The sequence below is a fragment of the Melampsora larici-populina genome (assembly GCF_000204055.1).
Source record: "Melampsora larici-populina 98AG31 unplaced genomic scaffold MELLAscaffold_159, whole genome shotgun sequence".
NCBI classification, from domain to species: domain Eukaryota; kingdom Fungi; phylum Basidiomycota; class Pucciniomycetes; order Pucciniales; family Melampsoraceae; genus Melampsora; species Melampsora laricis-populina.
In genome coordinates, this window is record NW_006768922.1 from 32271 (window position 1) to 43638 (window position 11368).

At 41.7% G+C, this 11368-nt stretch overlaps 1 protein-coding gene across 1 annotated transcript; it reads left to right on the top strand.

Moving 5' to 3' along the window:
- Positions 1-893: 893 nt before the first annotated feature.
- MELLADRAFT_70053 (uncharacterized protein) lies at positions 894-2422 on the top strand (the record flags this gene model as incomplete). Its single annotated transcript, XM_007419318.1, has 3 exons — positions 894-1530; positions 1759-1877; positions 1946-2422. 3 exons carry the CDS (start codon positions 894-896, stop codon positions 2420-2422), a joined length of 1233 nt encoding a protein of 410 aa, XP_007419380.1.
- Between the last annotated feature and the right edge of the window lie 8946 nt (positions 2423-11368).

The window sequence follows — 11368 nt, forward strand, 5'->3', positions numbered from 1 at the left end:
CAATTGCAACATGGAACTTGGTACAGAGGCCAATTGAGCAAAATTCATTTCTTTATAACATGGTCAGGGCTAGGGAAAAATTAGGTCCATATACATTATATGCAAATTTGCAGTGTTTTTTGGCAACATCAATCTTTCTGAACCGTTAAATTAGCAAAGATGAATGAAATTAGGAGCAACACGGATAGCATTGGCCAGGTGATCACCCACCAAAGATTAGATTTGTTTCCCAATTTCATTCAGCAGCTTCAATTTTGTTTGCTTGATCAGAATGTAGCAATTGTTTTGTTGTCCTGGAACCAATTTCGCTTTCTTCATACTCAAGTGTTGAGAGGAATCTATTGAATTACTCAAAGAATACCAGCCTTTGAAATTGTTTCCTACTAGGCCTACATGCAGCCAGTGCTACCATGAGCAACACACTGGCCTCCTTCAGGTTTTTGCCACTCTATGCTATTTGGGCAAATCCAAATGAGACCCACTTGGATTTTCCCAAACAATTTGCAAGACAAAGGGAACAATTTCAACCCTCAACAAAACCAGTTGATGGTTGCTGCAACTCAATCCTGCTCCCAACCATCAACATTCAACTTCTCCATCTGAATTTTATTTTCTGCTATTCACTTTCTCAACTCAAATTGGATCAATAACTCCTCATCTTCACAATTTCAACTTCTGAGTCTGATTATCCAACTTGAATACATTTTTTCACGAAACCTTGCCAAAATTCCCAAACGCAAAGCAATGGAAGGAACCTCAGGTATCTTCATGCATCATAACCTTGCATATTAACCTTGTACATCAACTAATTCCATCCATATCATCCAGCTGATCCAGGTACCAACAGTGGGGGGACCAACAGTGGGCCTGCAGTGCCTGAAAGGGATCCCATCATGGATCAGCTTGATAGTCAGTACAGACATGTCTCCATTTCATGTAAGACTGAGGATCAAACTGACATATTTCTTGCAATCACATCCACCCTCATAGACCATCCAGAGGAAGAGCCTGGACTTAATTTTGAGCAAGCTGTTGCTGTTCAGATTGCCAAGGAGAGGGAAGCAAAGCGTAGACAACAACAGCGCAAAACTGATGCTGAGGAAATGCGTGCCCGGAAAGAGCCCACAGATAGTCTCAAGCTTGTAGGCCTGACCTCTGCTGTTCAAGAGTGGGCTAGGGCTTTACTTGGTCTTCCTCGTCAATCCAGCACCCGGTCATCTCCTAACATCTCTGCTGCTGTCCTCCTGGCACGCCACCTTCCTGACGAACCAACTCCTGAAGAGGTTGAACAGTGGGCCAACTATTCTGACACAAGGACAAAATATCTGGATGTCAACATTCAACAAAAGATGGACGAGCGCTTCAAAAATAACCCCTCAGCAAATGAATCTGTCAAGCATCAAATGAGGATTATGGTGTCAAAAGAAGCTGTTCTCATGTTTAACCAGGCTTTTCCCCCTCCTAAATTTATCTCCCGAGTGGCTCATGCTACTGCCTCGATTACCACCTACGATGCCACTCGCTTAGGATGTGCTGAAGCTAAATTTGCTGGCTGTGGCTTCTCTCGCATCACTTTCCAATGGACGAGTCCTCCTAAAACTCCTTGGAACATGGCTATGTTAGACAACTTAATTACTAGCTGGTTAGATTGTTACAATGCTCGAGGTGTACCTTCCGGATTCCCAATCGACAGCAGCCTCAATATTCCCCTCGAAACTAGAGAAATACTTTCACGCTGGGTCTCGAATAAGCGCAGAGTCTTCTGCGATGAGGCAAAGGAAAAGAAGTTGGTGTCTACAGAAGGAGGAAGTGACAAGCTTGTCCGCCAAAAACTTACGGAGAGGGAGAAAACTGCTTTGAAAGCCATTAGGAAGAAGGTAACTATTATATCCCCTTTCACTGTTGCCACTCTCTAAAGCACCCATACTGACATGTGCATGTGCAGCTCTGTGAAAAACGGGCTGCAGCAGTAGAGCCCTACTTTTGTCACTTCACCGGTCCACTCAAAGTCCTGCTAAACTCTCAAGAGGTTCATTCTGAGACTGAAATGGACCCAGAGAAGCCTGGGAAGTTTAGGAAGGTCAAGCTCAACTGGCGGACCCCCCAGCTTGATGAATTGATCAAACTGGCTGATGATGCAGCTCCCAAAAGGGAGAGCACCAAAAAACAAAAGGATAGACTGAAAGAATTTTTCCAGTCCAGAGGAGGATATTCGCCAAATGTTCCTGATCCGGAAGATCAACTTCCTCCCAAGACTCTTCCCAGATGCCTCATCAAGCCAGAAATACTCACCGAAGGGATAGATGAGATTACAATTGACAGTTTGGAGTTGTCAGACACCAAAGTTGACCTTAAGTTGGCCATTGATATTTTGAAGACAAAGCTTGGGAAAAGCAACTCCATGGCGTTTTCTTCCTCCTGAACAGCTGCTCTTATCTTATATAATTTGTTGTTTTTGTTACCATTGAAATTAGGATAGTTTTCCCAACATTTTTTTTGAGTATGAGTTCCTTGTGTCACCTGTGTTGTGAAAATCAGATTTCACAATCTGTGACAGCCATACATGGAAGTTTCCCTTTTAAGGAGTTACTTTGCGGAGAATCCAGTCTGCCACAGTTCACGTAACTCAACCTCAACCTTGACCACATTTCACTCAACTAACTCTCAACATACTTTTGGATTTTCGAGGTTGCCACTCTCAATCATTCAATTATAGTTTTGACAGAAATAAGTTCACAACTGTGATTATTGAATTAGAACCATGGGTATAAATTTCCCCATTCCTCATCTCCTCAACCCCTCAAATTGACGTGGTTCCATTCTACTCAGTGTCCACATCACAAAACTCTGCCCCAGCTTGGCCCAATGGTGCCGCACCAAAAGGTTGAAAGGCCAAAAACCGCTCATTTGCCAAGATACTTCCAACATCAAACTCCCCCACCTGTAAATCTTTTGCCAAGTTCACACGTTACCTGCTTGGCCACACGAGGAATCACCCACATTTCCCCAACCCGCCAACTGATGATCAGCTGATGTCACTCACACCTCTAACACAGGAAGACATCCTGACCGACACCTCAGTCTTTGTCAACTACAGCTCCGACAATCACCCAAATCCATTGGACTGGAGTGTTTTCAAGGCTCTTCTGCACACTGATATGGCCAACCACCAAATCGTAGGACCTTTTACTTTTGATTGGGAAGCTCAGGGAGGTGAAGACACTGCATGGAATCAAGTGATGATTTTTTTGACCGTGAAGCATTGGATGTTTGCCAGGAGGGCATCTGCTTTTCAAAAGTTTGGACTGGATGTCGAATGGGAGAAGGAAGTTATCTATATTGGTATTGTTACTCGATGGGTCATTGGGCGAATTGAAGACTGGAAGAATGAGTTTGCCTCTCCGGAAAAGATTGCACAGCGGGAGCGCAGTAGGAAGCGACGAGATGTAAGTATCCTAGTCCTTTTGGCAACCTATCAAGTTGTGATGGCCATACTGAAACAGTCTACAGCTCTTTATATACCGTAAATCCACTGTCAAACAATTCCTCCAAGACTTTATAGATCTCCTGCCAGAAGCAGCATGTTGCTCTGATACTGAGGATGATTCTCTTGGTCAACAGCGCTGTCAGCCCTGAGCCCTGATTACACGACCACGGGCTAACAGTTACATATGTAATATTATATTATTGTATAAATCCATAAGTACATCTCACGGCTCAGTGTCAAGAGCCACATAAACACATGTACGTAATGTATTAAATACGTAGCAAACCTAACCCAAGCGCCAACCACAAGTGAGACAAGAATCACACGCCAACCACAAGTTGACGCTTGACCTGTGAATATATAAACCCCCCTTCTTCCCTTGATTCATCCCCCATCTTTTCACACACCACAACATCAGAATCACATTATACTTGAAATCCTATTGAGAGGATCTTTGAGTACGTGATTAGTTGTGTAGTCTAAAAGACCATCTTTGAGCATTACGGGTTCCATTGCTGAACACCCTTGGTATTGATTTCTACGAGCCCTGGGCCATAAACGTCTCTAGAAATAAACCATAAAGCAGTAAAGCTTCCTCCCTCACCAGGAGTCTAAAGTAGCCTCAGGATCTTTGGTTTACCAAAGTGTAAAGCCTGCCCCTCGCAGTCTCACGAGGTTTTAGCGTATTTACGCGTAATAGCCCTTTCCTTCCCCTTTATTCCCTTAAACCCTCTTCTCAGAGGTCAACTAACTGTAGTCTTCACTTGGGTGTACCAATTGAAGACCAGTTTTCCCTTCACCTACACATTTCTCAGTGAAGAGTACGCCTAACAGACGCGTACCCCTCACAACTTGGGGGCCTCATCGGTGTTTTTGTTCCTCAATCATCCTAATTCTCATAATTTAATTGTTTTTCTCAATCATACAAAAATCAAAATAAAAAAAAAAATAGAATTCCTTTTCATACCGTTTTGACTAATATCAGTAGTGCGCATCACCTTTGAATTAGAGGATTTTGATTTTATTCATTTAAGATCACAATTGCCTCCTCTGTTTTTTTTTGTTGAGATCACATTCTCTTTCAAAAAAAAAGGCCTCTTCAGTTTACATTTTTTCTTGACACCCCAATTTTTTTAATTTAAAATAAATTTTTAAAATATCACTATTAGAAAATTTAATTGAAATAGTAATATCTGATCTTTACAAGTTGGCTAAGGAAGAAAGTAAGTTAAGGTTAATACTCCCACGTAGTAGCCAACTGCATACATATAATTTTATATCACAATAAAAGAAGAGGTGTGTAATCTGAATCTATCACACTAAACATAGTGAAAGAATACGTGCAATTATAATTGTTGTGTGAATTACAAGTACAAAGGATCCAACTGTCAGACTGATTGACAGGGCTTTCAACTGTCACAAGGGTTATTTCCAGCACCGGGTAGTATACCTGCGTCAGTTTCCCTTTCCCCACCCAAAGATCCCACAAACACCACAACGGTTGGTGAGCCGATACAATAACATCATAAATTCAATCAACAACCCTATTACATCAAAGATCAAAACTTGAGAAGGAACTCTAGTTAACACTTTTATTTAGTAAGTGGAAATTAACTGCATATAGTGTTCTTTTCCAAGTTTTCCTTTCTGATAATTAAAAAAACAGTTGATAGCAAGCACTTTTCAATTCAAGTTTTCAGTTATTTTTTAGACTTCAGCTATCAACAACAAGTTTTCTTTCAAACATCGGACTTATCAATACTAGTTCTGCAAGAACAAGTTTTCGAGTAAGTGATTTATATTTGTATTTTTCCTTTCACATCAATTGAGAAAGTGATATCATCAGAATTGATTCAGCGTATTGCTTTGAATTTTATCAGCATATTGTTTGTTTTAGGGACTTTAACAAAAGCACCCTATTTTCTGATTCGAAGGTATAAAAATCCATTGGTTATAGGCCTTCAGCAGTGTCCCCAAACTTCAATTACATTGATTGTATCCAGCCATCTGAAGTTGAAAATCCTACGTGTTCAGTTTTACTCCATTTTATTTCATCTCGTTTTCTCATTATAAACTTGTAAAGATCATTGGTCTAATAATTTTTATTTTTATTCTTTTGAGTGCTTTCCTAGATCTTGACGGAGCGTATCTAACCCAGTAATACAATCAGAATAAGTAACAAGTCAGTTACTTATTCTTCTATATCTGTCGAGTCAAGAATTGTATAATTCTCGATTTTTCTTGATTCTAATCAAATTTTTGTTTTTATCTTTTCTTCTTTCTTGTGCTTCAAGTGTCTTCTATAGAGAACAACCAACAACAAGACTTGTTACAAGACTTAGTCGATCGAATTCACGATATCGACTCTGAAGCTGCCAAATACTCGCCGATCAGCACAATCCACTCACCAGTCAGTAACCCAGCCATCGGACCCAGTTTACACTCGATCGATGGACGATCTATTGTATCGGAACCGACTCCTTTAGCTAGACGATTTGAACCAGAAGATACTTGTCCTCCACCTCAAAGCTACATACACGCCTACTTGAACTTTCCAGACTTGAGTAAGCTGTGTTCAGTTTGTTTTGTTATCCAACCTGTTCTAAATCTTTTTGTTTTATTTTATTTTATTTTTTGGATCCCAGTATATCCACCCCCCTATTTTGGTCCACGCACCCCCTTAAAAGCTTAAGTGGTTTTGGTCAAGCCTTAAGCCACACAACTCAATCTGTCCTGCCCCAGTGTACCGTACCAGGTCCACATAAATCTTCACACACTTCTTAGTCCCTTCAGCTTTTCTCACCACCAACACAGTCTCTCAATGGATTTCAGTGGTCTACTCGAAGCCTATCCATCTTTAGAGGAAGCTGAAAGTGCAATACGGATGTGTGCTAAGAATGCTGGATACTCTCTCAAGAAGGCTGGTTCAAAGACGGATTCTCAAAAACGTGTTTGAAAAATTCGCTTGGTCTGCGCTCATAGTGGTAAACAAAAACAGTTGGACACCAGAGTTCGCATGACATCAAGTCATCTACTAGGTTGTGAGTGGTATGCTCAGCTGTTACGCATTGAAGGTCTTCAGTGGACGATCAAAATAATGAACAATACACATAACCACGAACGCTCAACAACACTCTCTGAAATACCCGCTGAACAAAGGCTGACGGAGACGCAACACGAGAACATCCTAGCAATGGATCGTGGTGGGGCACCTCCACGAGTAATATTGAGTACACTGAAGGCTTCCGACCCTAGCAACCTCAGCACCGCACAGGACATCTATAACATAAAGAAAAGAAAGTGTAGTGAAATAATGCAAGGACGTTCATCACTCGAAGTCCTGCTAGATACCCTTCAAACAACGAATGTCTTCCACCGATACGTACAAAATGATGACGGCCAATTGCTGCGATTATTCTATGCACCAACTGTCTGTGTATCGGCGGCCGAGGAATTTGGCACAACTGACATTCTATTGATGGATTCAACTTACAATACAAACCAGTAATGTTAATTTCTCCAAGCCGTCTAACAAAGAAATTCCACTTACTCTTAAACTCCTTTCTTGATTTAGAGCCAAGTTTCCGCTCCTACACATCATGGGTGCCTCTTCAACCCACCAGTCTTTGTCTTTAGGCTTCTGTTTCATGCAAAGTGAAAGTAAAGAAAATTATGTATGGGCTTTGAATCAGTTGAGGGATTGCTACGGACCACAAATTCTAACATCCAAAGCTGTAGTCACCGATCAAGAGCTAGCACTCATGAATGCAATCAACGAAGTCTTTCCCGATTCAAAAAACTTGCTTTGCAAGTGGCACATCGAGAACAACATCTTATCAAATATCAAGACCTACTTCTCAACCCCGGACTGGGAAAAGTTTGAGGTTCAGTGGAACGAGTTATGCAATTCAATAACCCCAGACATCTTCGATCAGAATCTAGCAAAACTCAAAACCACTATCCCTACCAAAGCTTACGACTATATCTGTAAAACTTGGATTGGACATAAAGAAAAATTTGTACTTGCTTGGACCAAGAATGTTCCACATTTCGGTCATACAGTCACATCTCGAATCGAGGGAGGACATGCCAACGTCAAAGGCTGGATACCTAACACAAATGGCGACTTGGAAACAGTCTACAGAAAGCTATTACTAGCTTGTCAACAACAACGCAACCGCATCTTTCACAAAATTGATGTTGATCGCACTCATATATTGACACAACTGAGAACAAAGTTTTGGGATCGTGTCAATCGACATATTTCTCAGTACGCATTACTAGAGGTAATTAACTGTCAAATCTCACCCCAATCAGTTTTTTTAGTCGCCATCCACTGATCACTCATCTCTCCATCTGATCCGACACAGGTCTTCAAACAATATCAAAAATCACACTCGTTGGACAACTCATCATCCTGCTCATATGTATTTTCCACCTCAATGGGACTCCCTTGTTCTCATTTTATAAAGCAGCTTGTCAACTCGGGTGGTCAGCTTTCTCCGGAGCACTTTCATGTACACTGGCATCTGGAACGAACTGTACCAGATCGTCTCGAGCGCCAATCAGCCGGGCTGGATGATATTCTACAGAACATCAAGGACCGACATCAAATCTTACCTCCTCATCAACAGCGACTTGTTGAGGAAAGTCTGGTTCAAGTCCTTGAAACTCCATCCCCCGCTGTCATTGAGCCAGCACCAATCAAGACACGTGGCAGACCTCGAGGAGCTTTGAACAAAAACAAACGCATCGACTCAAATTTTGAGCGATACAACAAACAAACAAACGGTAATAGATGCGGAGTTTGTCACCAGACTGGTACCGGTCACAATCGAACCACATGCCCACTTCGCCCTTCAACGTCAACAAGCCAGACTTCATGAAAATGACATCCTACATAGATGATTTAGATCGGTTCAAAAATACAAAACTTGACGCTTTTCATGTTTTTATGCTAACTGAAGGTCTATAACTTGCATTAGATGACTTTTTCAATTACATACATTCATCTCTAAGTAATCGATCTAACTTTGGGATCGTTTCGTGCCAAACCAAAAAAAAACTTCACTTTTCAATTCACCCGACTTATGAAAACACAATCTCTTAACACAATCAGAGCCTTCTAGAGAATTTTCTCAAATCTATTTAAAACACATGTATGTACATAGATCATTGTCTATCTCACTGCTCGGCATGATTCTCTGATTGAGATTGATATTTTTGTGAGTCCTTCTTGCCAACAATTCCCTGTGAGCATAAAACTTGTCAATGATTTGAACATCATTGTGAAGCATGCAAATGCAAATATCGTCGCTTTTTTCATTGAAAATCGGGCCTACCAAAACCAACGTTCCAACTGATCCCTTGTTCCTGGGGAGTCGATCCCAAGGTTTGAGGCACTTTGTCAAATTTGGCCTAAGGCTTGACCAAAACCACTTAAGCTTTTAAGGGGGTGCGTGGACCAAAATAGGGGGGTGGATATACTGGGATCCTATTTTTGTTGTTGTTTATTTTGTCATCGTCATGTCTTCGCGACCTTCGACACGTAGTGAATCACGCCGAAGAGCCGAAACAGCCAACCCCGCCACCGATGGTGATCGAGCACGACCGACCAATCGCTCAAGCGAACCACTTGGAACCAGGGGTCGTGGCCGACCACCAGCCAGAGGTAAGGCTTATTGGCCTATGACATCTACACCCCTTCGATCCCTTGCTGATTTGACCATTGTAGGTCCCTCACGTGTTAGTACAGCCCCAAGCGATCCACCCGGACATAGTGTTCCAGTGGAACGCCTTGCGAGCTCAGTACGAGCGCTGGGAAGGAGCCAGAGCTCTCGGAATCGATCACCCGGACGGTCGATCGATTTGTACCAGCACAGTCTACGAGAGCAGGAAAGTATGGAACATACTAACCAGCAAGTACCACTATCACGAGGCCTTGATCACTCAGGAGATAGGCAAGTGGCTCCGAGCGGGTACTCAAAGCTGGCGACCACACTGGCTCGACCCGAACAGCTTTCGAGAGCTAACTCAGCAAGAAAAGCAAGCCCGAGCGAGTCAATTCAACAAGCGCCCTCGATCCAATCACTTCCAACGCAACGTGCGTCGCAGATCGAACATCTCGGACTCGGACGCTGTGGTGAGGGCTCAAATCGCTATGGGCAAGTTCCTAGCGAAGAGAGATGGGCCCAGCAACCACCATCCTCATCATTAAACTCAAATGATGACCATCTAGTAAGTTTATTCACAACAGTTCTTGAGAATCATTTAGTAGGACCATGGACTGATGTGATGAATGATCATATAGATCGGGTATCCAATAAGATGCAACAAGATGAAGAAGGTATAAGGTATTATCAAGATTGTATTTCCTCTATCAATAAAAATTTCAAAGAGTTGTATAAGCGTGTGGGACCTGAAATCAAAGATCTCAGAAAAATTATGATTGATCTTTTAGAGCACTTAGAAATGCAACAAAGTTCTTCTGTCCGAGAAAATGAGAGTAGACACAGAGAGCTTTTAGATTTACTGAGCCTTCAAAATGTGAGCCTAGATAGCAAGTCAGTGAGAGAGTTGGGTGAGGTCCTGAGTACTAAAATTGAAGATAAAATTGATATGAGACTTGATCAATTTTTTGAAACAAAGAGAAATATCAATGTTCCTTATGATAGTAACATTGATAGCATTATAGAGAGAAAACTCGAGGAAAAACTGGATGACCAGTTTAATAAATTCTTTGAAAAAATTAGTGACAAATTAGACTCAGGAATCAGCAACACTGATTTAGTGGAACAGAACCTCCAGTCCGAAAAGATATTGCACTCTAGATTAGATATTTTGGAACAATATCTCAGAGAGATGAATGAAGACGGAAAGATTCAGAGAGAAAAAATTCTCACAGAAGTATTGATAATTAAAAATAATGTCAATTCACTCTCAAAAGGTGAAAGAATTATCAGCGGTCCTGTTAAAATTGATTCTGGAAGAACCAGCCTTTTGAAGAAGGATACAGAAGTAGATTCCGAGCAAAGCGGAACACCTCCGGAGCGCAATGTGCACCAAATGCTTAGTGGTATCAAGGAACAGATCCAAGCGCTTGAACAACGAGAGCATACACAAACTCTACATGTTAAGCAAGACAGTGAATCAGCAGAGTACCAAGCAAATTTGAAAAAAGATCTACGGAAAGAATACTCGCAGCCTAAAGATTGGCCCACCTTTGACGGTGAAGGGGAGTACAACCACCAGGAATTCATTGACTGGGTAGATAGAATGTCAAGTAAGCTGCGCATGCCCGATGAGCTTATTATTGCAAAATTAGGGATTGTATTCCAAGGAGTAGCCAGACAATGGTTCATAGACTTCTCAAAAGAGGATGATCTACAAACATGGGCGGAATGGAAGATTGCCATTCAAGAAAGGTTTGGAAACCAAGCTTGGAAGAACCGTATGCAAAAATTGTATTTATCTGATACATTTGTACTTAGACCAAATACTGATTGTGTTAAATGGGCAAGTAAGCAGAAACAGAGAGTTCAAGCTTTCCAACCAAATATTACACAAGAAGAGCTTGTTGAGAAAATCACGTGGCAACTACCGGGCACAATACGTATATGGGTCGGCAGTAAAATGCGTGAGCCGGCAAGATGGACAGACTTCTTGCTGGTTTTTGAAGACATATGTAGGAACATGTTAGATAGAAGAAGTAATCAGCAAGCCAACACGCGTAGGACTTTTATTCCAAGACAAGTTGAACCAGCTGTTGCTTTGGGTAGTAAGGATAGACCTGTAACAAGCAACACGGAAAGAAAAAATCATAAAGCGTGTCATGGTTGTGGAAGTACAGATCCAACCCATGTATGGAAAACCTGTAAAGGT